The 18,755-nt window shown below is 43.5% G+C and overlaps 1 protein-coding gene across 6 annotated transcripts in view; it reads right to left on the bottom strand.

The window, feature by feature from the left end:
* The window catches only part of NFATC2 (nuclear factor of activated T cells 2), a 138,772-nt gene that overhangs the window by 61,068 nt on the left and 58,949 nt on the right, over window positions 1-18,755 (bottom strand). For all 6 annotated transcript variants that reach the window (XM_040435477.1, XM_040435479.1, XM_040435474.1 and 3 more), the window contains exons 4-5: window positions 6,817-7,019; window positions 3,261-3,433 (exon numbers count right to left, since the gene is read on the bottom strand). In XM_040435477.1, coding sequence (XP_040291411.1) covers window positions 3,261-3,433; window positions 6,817-7,019 — 376 coding nt within the window. The remainder of the gene's footprint in view (window positions 1-3,260; window positions 3,434-6,816; window positions 7,020-18,755) is intronic.

Below are 18,755 nucleotides of genomic sequence, written 5' to 3'. Positions count from 1 at the left end.
TACTTTATTGCAGTGGGACATATTGACTATACCATCTGAATGACCACATTTGGAATATTTATTCTTTTTTCCTTTTTATATTTTTTATGGCAAATTATTGAGATAATTAATTAAGCGGTATTAATAGACTGGAATATTGTCCCCTAACTATTCGGCAATTACATAAATAGGAGCCAATAACAAGTGACGTTCTCAAAGTGATTGCAGGTGAACTTGCAGTGGATTGCATTATACTATATATTTTTATATTTGTTTAATTGTTTGTTTTATTTAAAAAATGACATAATTAATGCGATTTACATTTTTTGGGCAATATTAGTATCTACTAAAGCTCAGTAGCAGCCCTCAGGCATTAACATTTTCTTCTTCTGCACTGCTGATGTTTATCTCACCCCTTTCACAAACAAGGACGTCTCAGGAAGTCACTTGTGGGTAATCAGACCACGGATAAGTTGTGGGAGTGCGTGAATAATTCGATGGCAGACAACCAACCGCAAAAGGCTTGGCTGGCATTGTGACAGATCGGCTCAATAAACTTGGTCATTACTCACAGAGGAAGCTGAATGACTAAAATAGAGTTTAACACTCAAGTACAAGTAAAAAAAAAAGGTAATCTTTGTTTCATTTCATTTGGTCACTACATTCATATATATACAGTTGAGTTACATTATTATAACCAGTGAAGGCCAGTTCGCATTGTTTGCCAGTGAACACATGCGGGCTGCCATCTTAACTCACAAGTCCGGCGAGGCACAGGTAAGCCCTTACCTGCGCCGCGAGCCAGTCTGAAACAAATGCGGTCACCGGGAGCAGGCAGTTCAGAGAACAGCTGCCGGGGGCCTTCATCGGGCTGTTCTCGGAACTGCCTGCTCCCGCTGACCGCATTTGTTTCAGACTGGCTCGGGGCGCAGGCACAGGTAAGGACTTACCTGTGCCTCGCCGGACTTGTGAGTTAAGATGGCAGCCCGCATGTGTTCTCACCACCAAATGAACCAGGGGGCTAGACGACAGTTCAGCGAACCCTACTGCGTATGGGCCTCTGAAGCAGATGGTTTGTCACTGCACCTCTGCTGTTGGCAGAAAAGGCTTCAATTTTTGCAGCAGTATTTGAATTAGACCTCTGCTGATTGGCAAAGGGTTGCCATCTCTGATGACTCATGTTTATTGCTTCATGGAACGGATGGACGTTGGCATGTCAGGCGAGAAATATCAGAGAACCAACACCCTGCAACCATTGCTGGAAGAACACAAGCTGGTGGTGGCTGCATTATAGTCTGGGAAATGTTTTTGTGGCATTCTCTGGGCCCACTAATCCACGTGGAAAGCACTCTCAACCGATTTGGGTATGAATCCATCCTGGCAGATCACATACACATATACATGCTGATGGGATCTTCCAGCAAGATAATGCGACATGTCACACGGCTAGAAATGTCTGACATCGATTGTAAGAGCGTGACCAAGTCTTCCACATTCTACCCTGGCCCCCTAATTCCCAAGCATATGTGGGACCACCTCGATATCATGTTCGCTCTCTGGATCCTTCCCCACAAACCCTCCAGGGGCTGTGGGATGCAATACAGTCACCATCGCTTCAGATACCTGTGACAACCTACCAGGACTTTACTGAGCCGCTCCCAGCCTGTCTAGCTGCTGTCCATGCTGAACATGCCGGGTACTCTGGATGTTAGCTGGTGGTCGTAATAATATCACTCGACTGTATATAAATGCTGTTTTAGTATTGGTTGCAATGTCTATTTGGCACATAGTGGGAGATTTATCATAGACAGGAGTTTTATGTCGATCTATAATATCCCTTCCTTTATAGGAGGATGCACCTAATTTATAAAGTGATGCACGCCTTGTTATAAACTAGGCGCATTATCCCGCAGTCCATACGCCAGAATGATATCTACGGCATCTAAGAGCTGCCGTAGATTTTTGTCTTTATTTGCACCAGAAAACCTGCACAAATGAAGATAAATGTGTTAGGCCTGCTGGCTACGCCCCTTCCCCGACTCTTTTTCAGAAAGTGGTGAGGCAGGAGTAAAAATGCCACTTGTGACAAAATTGGTGATGTTTAAAAAGTTGTAAACACTGTGGGGGTCATTTACTATACTGAAATACACCTAAATTAGGCGTATTTCAGGCGCAGATGGCAGCTATCTGTAACTTGGCCCCGCTCACGTCTAAAATTGTGGGCGTGGCATGGACGAGGAAGGGGACAGGCCGGCAGGACCTGTGCTGACGTCACTGCGCTCACCATGTGGTGAGCGCCATTATGTCATCAAAGGTCCTTTTGCAGGTCCTCAAAGAAGAAGAAAGAAAACGATGCCGGCTGCGCAATCAAGCGGGTGAGGTGAGTTAATTGTTTTTATTTTTTAACCCCTCAAGCAACATTTTACTAACTAACCATGTTATAAGGGAAAATAATAACATCTACACAACACCGAACCCAAACCCGAACTTCAGTGAAGGAGTTCGGGTCTGGGTACCACATTCAGTTTTTTTATCACGCGTGTGCAAAACACATTGCACCCGCACGAAAAAACTGAACAACGCAATGCAATCGCAGTCAAAACTGACTGAAATTGTGTGTGCACTCGCGCGGGTTTCCCGCAATGCACCCGGGATGCATTTGGAGCAAACCCGGGACGCCCGTGTGAGAGAGGCCTAAATGTAAGACAGCAAGGAAGCTGCCTGTGCCTCTTCATAACTTCGGCAGATCCTCTGCCAGCGCAGTGCCTTTATTAAGATAAATAAGTTGGCCTAAAGGTATTTGCAATATTATGGTTAGAGATAAGGAATCGATTGTAAACTAATCAAATTTGTTAAAAATTTCCCAATAATTTGGATTCTAGTGAATCCAAAATGTTTGTGATGCATTTTAGAAGATTGCTCAAAATGGCGGCCAACATTTTACAGGTCAGAAGATGGCGAAGAAGGCATCTCCCACTAAAAAGGGATGATTTTTGGACCATTTTTTGGTCTGTTTTGCTACCACTGGCTGCCATCTGTTTACCCTGATCAATTTTGCATTACTTGTCTTGGGATTAAACAGCTTGGATACAGTCCCAGGAGAACACACAGTGTCATACATGACTTTTCAGGGAAAATGAGGCACTTTCAATTTGGGTCAAATTATTATTTTTTATACCCAAATTGAATCTAGAGTCCGATTTGTACAAATCGGACCTGAAGAGAATTTCACGAAATGTGCTAATTTCTAATTATGGTACATAAATGTGAACAGTACTTACAGCATTCTATAGGGCTGGATGCTACCTGCAGAGAGACAATCCTCCCACTGGCTTCTGGAATGTGTACTCTGAAGACAAGTCGCACTCGAGTGTTCTTCCTCCCAATGTCAGTCTCCCCTTTCCTTAGCTCAATGTCAGCATTTTTTAGCTTGAGTATCCCAGCACAATCAATTCTGCCAACAGAAAGCATATTATAGATTACTTTACATTAGTTGAATTGAGCTTACCTTGTATATGTCGCCATTCACATTATTGAAGACAGCTAGATACGAAATAAATTGGTCACCACAGTCAGCAAATGTACTTAAGGCTAACACAAATAAAACACTCCTAACCGATAATGGTTATCTTCGGTAAAAAATCTATAGTTAATAAGAGGCCAACCAATCAATATCCCCACACATTTTTGTTTAAGACTTAAAAAAAAAACTGAGTGTATGAAAATTTCAAAAAGGTAGGGGCTGATAAAAAAAAAAAAAAACACCAGGGATAAGGGTGCACTGTACACTAGGTCCAATGAATGTCCAATAAAGTTTTGGCCATCAACACACACAAAAATAAGTTATTACTCGCTGTAAGAATAAGAAGAAATTACACTATCCACCCCTAAGCTACTCTGCTCCTCTCCTCCACTACAGCCATGATATAATGTTTTGGCTGCAGTGATGATGTGCCCATATTTTGCACCTGACTGCTCTAGCCATTCTCTGGCCTCAGCAGTACATGGCACAAAATCGCTGAGGGCAGTGACTGGCTGCAGCAGTCTTGGGTGCCGTACAGGCATGTCACCTGTGCTGTCAGGACAATAAAGCCTAGGGTGGATGGAGCGAGCCCTGGAATGTATACTCAAGAAAATAAGTCGCACTCAAATGTTTTTCCTCCCAATGGCAGTTTTCCCTAAAAAAAGGGCACTCTGCCACTCACCCCACTATTAGCCAATATACAGAGTTTTTACAAAGAGGGCTCTTAAAGGGGTTTTCCAGTAATTTCAAGTTATCCCCTACCTTGTTGATAGGGGATAACTGTTAGATTGGTGGGGGTCCTACAGCTGGGAGCCCCTACAATCAAGAGAATGGGAGCTTAATAAGAACTGCTTCTGTATTCATCTCTATGGGACTGCTGAGCACTGTACAAGGCTGTATCTAGCAGTCCCATAGAGGTGAATGCCGCTCTGTTCGGGCAAAAAGAACTTGGTTCCGACAGTTAACTTTACAACATTTTAAGTTAACTTACATTTGAAATATTCAAACTAATATTCTTAACAATGAATATTAAAAATTAATTAAATTAATTAAAAATTTTAATTAATGTCCTAAAAATTTATGATTTTAAATTGTAAAAATCCTTTGGCAGAGGACAATACCGTACACATCATTCTATGGCATTTCTTTATATTAGTCTACATTTCTACAACGTGACATCTTTCTTTTCTGATTAGTACTTGTGTAGAAAGAGTTAAGTTACACCTCAATTGCTGTTGGCCGAGATGACTGGAAGGCCGCCTATTCATGCTGTTGTGAACTGAGATTTTATGGTCAGCCTTTGATTCTGTGGGAAAATACACCCACGCGTTGGCAACCACCATAAAGCATGAGGAGTGTACTGTGAATAAAATTCAATGATACAATTTGAAAAGGTTTCCCAACCATTGACATTTATCACCTATCCGCAAGATATGCAAATAAGTGTCTGATTGCGGGGGTCCCTACTGCTGGGACCCCAAGTGATTTCTAGAAACAGGAGTCCTGAACTCCCCATTCATCCCTACTGCACAACTACGGTGAGAATTAAATGGAGTGACAGTTCAGAATGTGGCATGATGCTCCAATCCATGTCTATGGACACAGCCTATCACTCTATTCAGCTGTCTTGACTGCCTCCATTCAAACTCGGACCCCCCATTCTAGTGATCAGTGGGGGTCCCAGAAGTGGGTCCCTCAGAACGGAGACATTCATCACTTTTATGGTAGATAGGTGATAAATGGCAAATGTAGGAGCCCCCTTTTAGGGTGGTTTCACACATAGCACTTTTACAGGGGATTTATTTGTAAAAATAAAAATAAAAAAATAAAAAATGCAGATACTTGATGAAAGACAATAGGAAAAAAAAACACACCACAACAATCCTTTTTTGTTTGTAGCGTTTTTCTTCAAGTTCTTCTAAAGACTTCTGTGTAGGATTTAAAAAAAAAAGCCTCTGAAAATCGCTTGGTATAAACATACAGTATGTGTAAAAAACACCATAAAAACATGCTTGTAAAAACTTCTGAAATTCATGGCACTGCAGTAAAAAAACTATGGGGTGGGAAGGGGAGGCATTTTACCAACTCTTGTGCACCAGAACAATGGAGTGAAACTGGCAAAAAAAAATTGTACAAGCACCATTTGCACAAATTTTTTTTACTTTTCGGTGTTCGAAAATTTGCTTGTGACTTTCCCAAGAAGTGTCTAAGGCTTAGCAGAGGGACATGGAATATTTATTATAATTTATGCCAATAACTGTCTCACAATGTAGATTTCTCTTTCTGGAGCATGTTGTGCCAGAGATGCATCTTATTTATTAAGATGCTTGTGCTGCCAGCAAAAAATAATGGGGAAACAGAGTTTGTAGTGTTCCAGATAATTGGCCTGACCGTGTAAATGCGGCTTAGGCTACTTTCACACCAGCGTATTTTCCTGGATCCGTCATGGATCAGCAAAAACACTTCCATCATAATAATACAATCGGCTGCATCCGTTCAGAACGGATCCGGTTGTATTAACTCTAAAATAGCCATCTCTAAAACCATTGTAAGTCAATGTGGGATGGATCAGTTTTCTTTTGGGTCCAAGAAAACTGATCCGCCACCATTGACTTACATTGTGAGTCATGACGGATCCGTCTTGCTCCGCACCATATTGCGGACAGAAAAACGCTGCTTGCAGCGTTATTCTGTCTGCGATGGGGATGCAGCCAAATGGAACGGATTGCATTTTGGTTCACTCAGTTTCATTCAGTTCAGTTTTGTCCCCATTGACAATGACTAGGGACAAAACGAAAGCGTTTTCCCCCGCTATTGAGATCCTATGACGGATCTCAATAGCGTAAAGGGAAAGCGAAGATGTGAAAGGGGAAGGGAAAGCGAAGATGTGAAAGTAGCCTTAAAGAGGACCTTTCACCTGGAAAAACATTGTGAACTAAGTATCCTGACATATACAGCGGCGCCCAGGGATCTCACTGCACTTACTATTATCCCTGGGCGCCGCTCCGTTCTCCCGTTATGCCCGGAGGGCATAACGGGAGAACGGAGCGGCGCCCAGGGATAATAGTAAGTGCAGTGAGATCCCTGGGCGCCGCTGTATATGTCAGGATACTTAGTTCACAATGTTTTTCCAGGTGAAAGGTCCTCTTTAAGGCTATCTCTGACAACTTTAAGATTACCTCCTGCATAGAACAACTTTATGCTTCTTGTTACAATACTAGGAATTGGAGCAGTAAAGGAAATTACCACCATGGTATATATAACTAGATTTTCAATATTAGAAAAGCATATCTTATCAAAATCTTTGTGCTTACGTTGCTCTCATATTGTTCTTGGGCTCCAGAGGAAGCTCCAGGACTTTGGTGTTGCCGACGATTTTTTCATAACTTGTGGTAGTAACCGTTTTTCCTGTAATACGGTGGACCTGGTAGAAAGCATGTGGCTTCAGGATCCTTTCATCTGCTGTCCCAATGAAGGTCTGAAGTCCCAAAGGCTTGTTTTCCATGTAGCCATGAAGCTGTAGAAATAGTAGTGAATGAAATATGTTTATATTAACTAAAACAGATTTTTTTTTTGAAAAAACTTAAAGAGCACCTATCACCAGGATCAACACTATTAAACCAGGCTGTTATGATAGCAGCCATTGCCTGACACTGCTGTGCTCTTCTGGCTGGACACGGGTGCTGTGTCATTTAGGGCTCATGCACACGACCGTGCCGTTTTTTGCGGTCCGCTAAACTGCGGAACCACAAAAAACGGATGCCGCCCATGTGCCTTCCGCAATTTGCAGAACGGAACAGGAGACCCATTATAGAAATGCCTATTCTTGTCCGCAAAACGGACAAGAATAGGACATGTCTCATAATTTTTGCGGGGTCACAGAACGGAGCAACAGATGCAGACAGCACACAGAGTGTTGTCCGTATCTTTTGCGGACCCATTGAAATAAATGGTTCCGTATATGGACCGTATACGGAATCAAAATATAGTCTGTATACAGATTGCAAAAAATGTTTGTGTGCATGAGCTCTTACTCTGCTTACCATTCTGCTTTAGGCCTCATGCACACGGCCGTTGTTTTGGTCCGCATCCGAGCCGAAGTTTTGGCGGCTCGGATGTGGACCCATTCACTTCATGTGTGCTGTCCGCATCCGTTGCTCCGTTCCATGGCCCCGCAAAAAAATTATAACAAAATTATAGGCAGTTATATTAAAGGCTGTCCGTGCCGTTCCGCAAATTGCAGAACGCACACGGACGCCATTCATGTTTTGCGGAACTGCGGTTTGCGGACCGCAAAACACACAACGGTTGTGTGCATGAGGCCTTACCAGCAGCCCTGCATGATTTTCTCTGCCGCCTTTAGCTGGTCAGGGTGTCGGCCTTCCATGTGCCTGCCGCTGCCCCACTCATCTGTTGCAGGCAACAGCCTGCGCTCTCATCTCAGGTCGTCAGCCTCAGGGCATGCGCACATGTTTCCTGGCTCTTAAAGGACCAATATGCGTGCCCTTAGTCTTCCCCGTCCTATCACAGTTCACTCCTGGGTATTTAAGACATCCTGTCCTAGGGGAAGTTGCCTGATATTTAGGTTTTTAGTTTCTAGTTAACCAGTGAAGGTGTGCTGTCCTGATTGCCTGCCCATTTACTGAACCTCTGACTGTTAACCCATTCTGATATCCTGCTGCTTGCCCTAACCTTAGCCTGTCTACCATACTGATACTCTGCTGCCTGCCCTGACCTCTGCCTGTTAACTTACTACGAGTGTTACATGATCCCTCGGTGCTTTAAATCCGTGTTTCTGATTTCTGAATCTGTGGTAGTGCCAATAACACTATGACTATTCTAAGAGGTAGTGGCCTGGTGGCTCCCCTACAGCGAAAACCAGATCCCTGTATAGAGGATAAAGGCTGAAAACCAGGGGACTACCAGGATAACGTCCTTAGGACTAGCCCAAAGCCAAACTGGTTAGTTGGTAAAGTGGATCCACAACCAATGCCCACTAGACAGTCAGGGTTAATCCTGCTGATTAAAATTATACCTGTCTTGTCAACATTGTCTTTTCTTTATACAAAAGAGGGCTTCGGTGCACCCAGAGGTGTGGCCAGCACTGGAAAGTCAAGGAGCTGAGGTGCACGATAGGGCTAGATCTCGCCGCTCATGCCCTGAATACCTAATTTGCATAAAGAATAAAAGTATGTTTTCCTAGGAGCTCTGCAACAGACAATCACAAGACAGGTATCATTTTAATCACAAAGAAAAAAAACACAATGCAACAGCACTCTGCAAACCAAATTAAGTTCAATAATGCCATAGTAATAGAAAATATTCTGGTGCTAATGCTACGCTTATTTTATAAATTTGAGATTCTTGGCAAATACATTTTGTACAAAATTATTTGGGTCCGTCTGCCACACGTCAAGGTGATTTCTGTAAGATGGGAACCTAACATAATTTTAATCACCAGGATCAACCCTATCAGGTAATATTTTGCCTGGTTTGATAGGGTTGATCCTGCTGGCAAGTGCTCTTTAAAGACTGTATTTATATGTACCATTTTTAACAAATCTCTTAGGCTTAGTGCAGTGAGCTGGTAGCCCACTGCATAAAAGGTTAAAAATGTAGTTTCTGTGTGGTCTATGGGCCACTTAGTTACCCATAGGGAGTGGTAGACTGAGGAGTAAGAGCAGAATAGTGCAAGACTCTAATGAGTGAGGAAGCAGAAAGAGAAGTCCTGGGTAGGATAACCTGCCATCTTGAGAGACAGAGACATACACCAACCGCTGAGGGAGCAAATGAGCATAAACTCTGAATGTACATCAGCCTATGAGAGAGGAGTAGTGTTGAGCGCGAATATTCGAATTGAGAATTTTAATCACAAATATCGCCACTTTGAGAATTCGCGAATATTTAGAATATAGTGCTATATATTCGTATTCATGAAATTCTCGGAAGAGAAGATGGTGTTTGGTTTATAAAAAAAAGGTTAGAAATTGATGGAAACCCCATCAAAATGGTTTGGAAACAGCATTAAGAGAATAGCTGGATGCATGTTAGACTCTTATTATGTACGACATACAATAGACAACCACACAAAGGCTATATGCCAAAAGCCAGGTATGTGTAAGCCATCCATCTATCCATGAGACACATAACAGCCAGCATACCTTACAATGGCAGCCTTGTGCACTATGAGATATTCCAAACCAGCTCTCGTCTGACTGAGAACCAGTAAACCTCAAAGTTATTTAGCATCTGTTGGATGGCTTGGGTGGACATGCACACCTAGATCAATATCATTAGGGCGACAAAAAGTTTTCTGATTGTCCTAACATAATATTCAGTAACCTTTCTATACAGTTTTGTCCTGTAAAAACGTATTTGCATAAACATAGGCATATGGGAAAGACATGCAAATGAGCAGAATCTGCCTTGTTTTTCAGCTGTCATGTCTATAAAAACCAATAGATGGCGCTATTGCGTTATAAACAGCGCCATCTATTGGTTTCACAGTCTTATGACAAGTGTAGACTAATAGTTTTGTCAGAAGACTATGAAACCAATAGATGACGCTGTTCATAACTCAATAGCGCCATCTATTGGTTTCATAGTCTTCTGATAAGAATATTAGACTATGAGTCTTATGACAAGCTTATTAGTGTAGCCTTTTGCATGGAAAATTCGCGATTAGAATGCGATTAGAATATTCGCGATCTACACTAGGATGATATGTAACACTGGGAAAGCTAGGTAATAACTCAGTGATAAAATCTGACACTGGGAAAGGGGGGTAATAACTCAGTGATAAAATCTGACACTGGGAAAGCTTGGTAATAACTCAGTGATAAAATCTGACACTGGGAAAGCTGGGTAATAACTCAGTGATAAAATCTGACACTGGGAAAGCTGGGTAATAACTCAGTGATAAAATATGACACTGGGAAAGTTGGGTAATAACTCAGTGAAGATATCTGACACTGGGAAAGCTGGGTAATAACCCAGTTATGATATCTGACACTGGGAAAGCTGGGCAATAACTCAGTGTAGATCGCGAATATTCTAATCGCAAATTTTTATTGCAAATTTTCCATGCAAAAGGCTACACTTGTCATAAGACTCATAGTCTAATATTCTTGTCAGAAGACTATGAAACCAATAGATGGCACTGTTCATAACTCAATAGCACCATCTATTGTTTTTTTTATAGTCTTATAACAGCTGAAAAACAAGGCAGATTCTGCTCATTTGCATGTCCTTTCCATGTGCCCATATTTATGCAAATACATTTTTACATGACAAAACTGTATAGAAAGGTTATTGAATATTATGTTAGTACAATCAGAATTTTTTTTGTCGCCCTAATGATATTGATCTAGGTATGCAGGTCCACCAAAGCCATCCAACAGATGCAAAATAACTTTGAGGTTTACTGGTTCTCAGTCAGATGAGAGCTGGTTTGGAATATCTCATAGTGCACAAGGCTGCCATTGTAAGGTATGCTGGCTGTTATCTGTCTCATAGATGAATGGCTTGCACATACCTGGCTTTTGGCATATAGCCCTTGTGTGGTTGTCTATTGTATGTCGTACATAATAGGAGTCTAAGACGCATCCAGCTATCCTCTTAATGCTGTTTCCAAACCATTTTGATGGGGTTTCCATCAATTTCTAACCTTTGTTTATGAACCAGACACCCTCTTCCAAGCAGGGGGTGCCTGGGGTTCTCCCATTAACTTCCATTGTATTAAATTGTACTCAAGCACCCGAAGTATTCGGCCGAGCACTCGGATCTGAACAGGTATTCGGCCGAGCATGCATGCTCAACACTAGTGGATTTGCCTCTTTAAGTACTAACAATTAAGACAATTGTGCAAACCCTGCAAATTAGAGTGTATTCTCACAGGACAAATAGCCAAAAACTACTTCATAAAACGTAAAAATACTCTTTTCCATCTGTTGAGGGTTCCTCAGTCACTAAAAAAGACCCTGACCTAAGACACAGCATCATTGCTGAAATCACATCTCCAGGGCAAGGTTGAGGAGAATGAGAAGAACGCCGTCCTCAGGGTCAAGATCACTGATGATGTGTCGACAGGGCAGAGCCTTGCCATACATCAGACATAGCCATGATGTCATAGGCATGGGGAACTAACACAGGAGTAAAAAAGTCACGTGACCGCTGTGGAGTGCAGGAAAACGGGGCATTACAGATAAATAGTCCAGAATAGACTTCTATTATGGCGGAATGCAATACGGAATGCCTCTTATAGGCTTCTGTGGTACATGCCGTCATAGAATTCCGTTATGGTCCGTGGCAACGGACTACAATATGGAATTCTTAGATAAACCGAACGCCGAACTTGCAAATTGCAAATTCTCTCAACGCTACAGGTAAACGATCACTATTAGTAAGTGAAACATGTTGTTTCCTCTCAATTGATGCTTAAAAACTGCAAAACCAGAATACCTATTTAGGCAGATGCCGTGGATACTTTATAGTTCTCTTTAGATGACATGTAAATCACGTCATCTAATCATGTAAATGTCTTGTGATTGTCATGCGGATTAGACAAATAAACTGCACAGCTCTCACTCTTGACAATTTGAAGTGTTTATCAAAGAGGAACTTTAGGCCAATGGAGCGTTATATTATTTGTAAATGACCAGTACCCCTAGTTTCATACTGTGAAAAAAAGGGGAGCACTGCAGTTCTACCAAATAGAAGCCAGTGAGTTAATGGACTGTGAGCCTGACAACACACCCTAAGAGCCTCCTATCCCTCCCCTTGTCGGTGATTGAGAGGAGTTGGCTGTCTGTCCCAGTTCACCCTTCACAGACACAGATGTGGGTAAGAAGCTCCTTGCCTGTGATGTAATATATGTGGAAGTGGCTGTTTCGAGGCCAAAAGAGGGGTTCTAAAATTAGGACATCAGTAAGATCTTAAAAACTTAATTTTATGTCACTGGACAACCACTTTATAGGGGACCTGTCATCAGGTTTTAACCAGGACGGTGACGCCTTCAGAATTATGTCCCTTTACCTTCTGAGAGATTTGGCATAAGACAGAAAAAGATGTTTGATTGCTGTGTTGTAGTGTGATTCAGGAGTCATGGTGGAGGAAACGCTCCTTGGAAGAATCACACTGGCCCGTCCTTCTGGCTTGATTGATATTCTCTAGGCTGAGTACCATCTGTCACAAACCACCTCCAGCAGCATCCTGTGCATGTGGAGTGAAGTGAGGTGCAATGGTCTCAGCTTCATGTACACTCTGTGCACGTACTGGATGCCACTAGAGAAGGTTTGAGGTGATGCACCCAGCCTATGGGACGTCAATCAAGGACCGACCAACGTGACTCTTCTGAAAAGCGTCTCCTCCCCCACGACTCCTGAAACACACTAGAACACAGCATTCAAACTGCTCTTTCTGACTGATGCCAAATTGCTGAGTGATGAGGAAAATGTACATCATTGTGAAGCCATCACTGTCCTGGATAATAGGTTTGAGGCAGTTTGGAAGCCTAAACCCTGATGATAGATAGGTTCTCTTAAAGGCACACATAGAAATATGTCCTAAACAAAAAAAGGCATTAGGGATCCCTGGTTTCAATATATACTGTAAACCACAGTTATCTGCAGTAAAATGATACCTTGAGGCCAAAGATCGAATCCTTTATGTCTTAGGTCAGGGGTGGGGAACCAACGCCCCGTGGGCCGTGTGGCCCCCGGCCCCTTGCCAGAACATATAGTGAAAATGCCAATGACCGCTTCCATTATGGAAGCATGCGGGAGGCACAGGAAGATGAGAACAGCACTGCACTGGTTGTTCTCACCTTCCCTGGTCTTCTTCAGGCCTCGCTCTGTGTCCTTACACATACAGCATCCGGACATAGTGCACATAGATGCCCACTATGACCTGACGCTGTGCGCTGTCAGGTCACAGTACAGCGCGGCGGGAAGAAGACCAGAGAGGGTAAGTGAATCTTCCGGAGCTGGAGAGTTTTTTTTTTAATCGTCTAATCTTAAGCTTGGTTTGATGCTGGGAGGGGTCTGATCTGAGGCTGAGGGGTCTGATGATGGTCTGATCTGAGGCTGGGGGATCTGATGGGGGCTGATCTGAGGCTAGGGAGTGTCTGATGAGGGCTGATCTGAGGCTAGGGAGTGTCTGATGGGGCTGTTCTGAGGCTAGGGAGGGTCTGATGGGGTCTAATCTGAGGCTAGGGGGTGTGATGGGGGTCTGATCTGAGGCTGGGGGGGTCTGATCTGAAGCTGGGGGGGGTCTGATCTGAGGCTGGGGGGTCTGATGGGGTCTGATCTGAGGCTAGGGAGGGTCTGATGGGGCTGTTCTGAGGCTAGGGAGGGTCCGATGGGGTCTAATCTGAGGCTGGGGGTCTGATCTGAGGCTGGGGGGGTCTGATGGGGGTCTGATCTGAAGCTGAGAGGTCTGATCTGAGGCTGATGTAGACTGGTGGGTCTGATAGGAAGCTGATGGAGGTGGGGTGGGCAGATCTGAGACTGAGAAAGGGACAGTTGTGAAGAAAAAGGCAGGGACAGTGGCAGAGTGAAAGCTGGGTAAACCCCTCTCTGGACCCCCTGGGTTTAGCTTGGCTGCCATTAATACCAAATAAAGAACTAAATGAATAACATTCTGAACTTAAAAATGAAACTGCTATATTTGGTCAAAATAGCGCCTGTACTATATGTAATATATACAGTACAGACCAAAAGTTTGGACACACCTTCTCATTCAAAGAGTTTTCTTTATTTTCATGACTATGAAGGCATCAAAACTATGAATTAACACTGCTGCACGCAACGGTTCTTGTCCGGCCAAATCCTGGTATATCTGCCGGGAAGCTGCCGGGTCTCCCCCAGCTCCCATTATAGTCATGGGGCCAGCAGGCATTGCAGTAACACCCGGCCATGCCAAATGCAGAAATCTCTGGTAGGCTGTTCTCTACCGACACAGCCTGCCAGGGATCTAGAACGCAAATGTGAAAGAAGCCTAAGGCCACTTTCACATGGGCATCCCGGATTTGCTCCGGATGCATCGCGTGTGCATTGCGCGAGTAGGCATGCAATTGCAGTCAGTTTTGACTGCGATTGCATTCCGATGTTCAGTTTTTTTCCGTGAGAGTGCAATTCGTTTTGCACATGCGTGAGAAAAAACTGATTGTGGTACCAAGACCCGAACTTCTTCACTGAAGTTCGGGTTTGGGTTAGGTGTTCTATTAATTTTATTATTTTCCCTTATAACATGGTTATAAAGGAAAATAATAGCATTCTTAATACAGAATGCATAGTAAAATGTGGATTGAGGGGTTAAAAAAATAATAATTAACTCACCTCATCCAATTGATCGCGCAGCTGGCATTGTCTTCTTGCTTCTTCTTTCAGGACCTGCAAAAGGACCCTTGATGACGTGGTGAGCGCGGTGACGTCAGCGCAGGTCCTGATGAATGAAGATATAAGATCCTTCTATCTTCATTCAGCAGGACCTGCGCTGACTACGTCATCAAAGGTCCTTTTCAGTGGCGTAGCTAGAAATGACTGGGCCCCACAGAAAATTTTTGAATGGGGCCCCCTCCCCAGTAATTTTTTCGCAAGCCCTTCCTTTCATGCCGCCCCCATTCTTGTGGCTAGTAAAGATCGCTCTCTCAGACCAGGGCCGGCAGCGGTTCCATCCATTTTCTACACTGTCTATACTGCCACTGTATATAATCTCATTGTGTAATACTGTTGAGGGGGCCCTGACAAAATCTTTTAGTCCTCCTCCTCCTGGATGGGCTCCTTCTGGGTCAGGGCCCCAAAGCAGCCGCTTCCCCTGCTTCCCCTATAGCTACGCCCCTGGTCCTTTTGCAGGTCCTGAAAGAAGAAGAAAGAAGACGATGCCGGCTGCGTAAACAAGCAGATGAGGTGAGTTAATTTATTTTTTATTTTTTAACCCCTCAAGGCACATTTTAGTAAGCATTCTGTATTAAGAATGCTATTATTTTCCATTATAACCGTGTTATAAGGGAAAATAATACAGTTATTAGACTTTAATGGGGTTGTTCATCCCTAACATCTCCTAGCAACCATGTGTGAAAATCGCACTGCATCCGCACTTGCTTGCGGATGCTATGCGATTTTCAGGCAGACCCATTCATTTCTATGGGGCCTGCGTTGCGTGAAAAACGCAGAATATTGAACATGCTGCGATTTTCACGCAACGCACAAGTGATGCGAGAAAATCACTGCTCATCTGCACAGCCCCATTGAAGTGAATGGGTCCGGATTCAGTACGGGTGCAATGATTTCACTTCACGCATTGCACCCGCATGGAATTCTCGCCCGTGTGAAAGGGGCCTAAGAGTGTTCAACTACATTATGGAACATTTCCTAATGAGTCTTACTAGTGATATCACGTCTTTCATATGGAAATTAACAGCATTTCACATTTAGCTATCTTCTAAAAAGCCATTAAAACATGACAAGGTTGATGGGAAGCAGCTTAAATAGAAAGACATTAAAATGTTCTCATGGGTTTCCTATAGGAATTCCAGTTTCCTCCCACTTTAGAGGCAGAGATGGACTCCCACAGAGAGACCCTACAGCTCTGCACAGTTAAGACATGAATTGCTGAGTTGAGCACTGTGGTTTCATCGTGCTACCACAGAAGATACAGCCACGTGGGAGGCCCTGTCAGTGACACTCAGCACCACTGTGTGCCGTCATAAAACAAACAGTAGCCCCTTACAGCCTCAGCAGTAAATCTTAACCCAAAGGCCATGAAGCATCTTAGTGGAAATTACATTGAAATGTTATTCTGCATAATTTTAATCCATCTTCATGTAGGAAGAAGTTTAAAGTATGCAGCAGTTGCTTAGTCTGTATCATTTGTACACAGTCAAAACGTACATCGAATTTACCTTGTTTAGGGCATTTACTAAGATCAATGCCGCAAATTGGAGCTAAAAAAAACTGATGCAAATCCGCACACCACAATTATCATGTATTTTGTGTCTCAACTGGGGCTTGGCTTATAGGGGTTTGGTTATGTGGTAAAAATTAGGCCAAAATTCGGGAGCAAAGTAATTCAACCAGTAGGTGGTGTAAAGCAAGCTGGATGTATCACAGTGGTTCATAATGGATGATAAATATAGTGCATCAACACCTTTGTCTAAGTTTTAAGAACTTTTCAGTTGTTATCATTGCAAGCACAAGCACACTAGTAAAAGGGCCAAGGGATTCGGCAGTGTTAGTTCCCTAATGCAGCTTGGGTTAACCGAACAAAGACCTTTCAAAAGAGCCCTTTAACACTGCACAGATTATCCCGAACAGTGTTCGTGCAGGCAAGAAAAGACAATATAATTTTGAATAAACACTGTTCGGGGCTGTGTGGCGGCAGAAGAATGGGGGGCATTTCTTAGGCTGCCATTGGCCTACAACCACAGATTTGGTCTTGTTTTAAAGTTAAATAAGGCAGTAGCCCTCATACATTGCAAGTTACAGCCCTTAGAAATGAGTCCCAGTGAAAACTGTAAATACCTGCAGCTTTTATTTCCGACTCTATTTCTAATAGCTTTATCTGTTCATGTATCTCACCTAGCACTGTGATCTTGTTTAAAAGCTTAGAATTTTAAACAAGACCAGACTCACATCTGTAGGTGCTGCCTAGCCAGAGATAGGAAGTGTTAAAATAGCCCTCCCCCTTCAGCTGCCTGTGATCTCGGAGAAGGGGGACAGTGTTGGGGGAGTGTTGACAGGCTGCAGGAGGAGAGAAAAAAAAAATCTCTATTCCCGTTTTATCTGCACATGACCTCAAGGGGAGGGTAACACGGACTTCTGTACATGTTATTAATCCCCCTTCACCCATCAACCAATATGTACAATTAAAGAAAGTGATATTTTCAGGAGCGGTTTTCCAATTTTGATGTGACTGTTCGGGGGTGAGGTTCCACAAGGAAACCAGACAACACAGGGAATCCATCTGCAATAATGAAGCAATCATTGCTTACCTGACAGATCCAGCTCCGCTACTCTGGTTCTCCCAGGCAGGAATGTGTTTTACTGGCTTCAGAAATGATTTCTTGTTGACAACACGTGACTGCTGCAGCCAATCACTAGCCTTAGCAGTGCACAGAAAAGGCCAGAGATTGGCTGCAATAATTATGTGTTATCAATTTGACATCACTGCTGCTGCTGGCTATACACATTGGTGTCACCTCTGCAGCTGGGAGAAACGGAGTGGTGGCGATATGTTAGGTAAGTCATGATCACTACTTTATTGCTGGCAGATCCCTTGTGTTGTTCGGTTTCCTCCTTAACGAAGTGCAGCTTTCAGAAACATAATTGCTTGTAATAGGATTGCAATAATAGTCAATCATGTACTACATGGCCATGACGCATCCTGCAAAGTGGATGCTGCTCTTTGCAAGAACTTTATTATAGCACATGAGACCCCACATCCATGTTACACTTGTAATTTTTAAAACTGCTCTGAAACATGTAAACCTAACCTAAAGAATGCCAAATGAGCATGTAAAAATCACAGGACAATTCCTCATTGCTGTCTAGCACACATGTTCCCTAATGTTACCTGATCTTTGGTCATCCTGACTTTTGCCATTTCCTATGATGTGTTCAGCTAGCACACATTAAGGCAGTGCTTCTCAATTATTTTCTGTCATGCCCCCCCTAGGAAGAAGAAAACATTTCGTGCCCCCCGCGCGACTGTAAATAGTATCATTTGTCTATAAAATTGTTATAAGTACACCTCTGCATAACACTGTATCCTTATTAACGTATAAGAGAATAAAAAAAGAAAGAAATGTGGATCGGACACACACTTATGGGGGGATCTGTGGATGACGGACACTTATGGGGGGATCTGTGGCTGGCACTGTTACAGGGGGATCTGTGGCTGGCACTGTTATATATGTGCCATCCACAGACCCCCCACCCCATAACAGTGCCATCCACAGTGCCCCCCCAGCCCATAACCGTGCCATCCACAGACCCCCACCCCTTAACTGTGCCATCCACAGATTCCGTGTGCCCGCCGCCGCCGTTTAAAGTTATTAAACATGCCCCCCTCACTCCTAATAGTACGGTATATCCGAATTTCTTCTGTATAATGCCGGCAGGCGGGCTGGGCGGCCGGCGCGTCCCTCAGTGACGTCACTTGTCTGCGCCGCCTGCTTCATTCATAAAGCAGGCGGCGCAGGCACGTGACATCACTGAGGGACGCGCCGGCCGCCCGGCCCGCCTGCCGGCATTAT

This window comes from Bufo bufo, chromosome 6, assembly GCF_905171765.1.
Source record: "Bufo bufo chromosome 6, aBufBuf1.1, whole genome shotgun sequence".
Lineage (NCBI taxonomy): Eukaryota > Metazoa > Chordata > Amphibia > Anura > Bufonidae > Bufo > Bufo bufo.
This window is presented reverse-complemented; position numbering and strand designations above follow the sequence as displayed.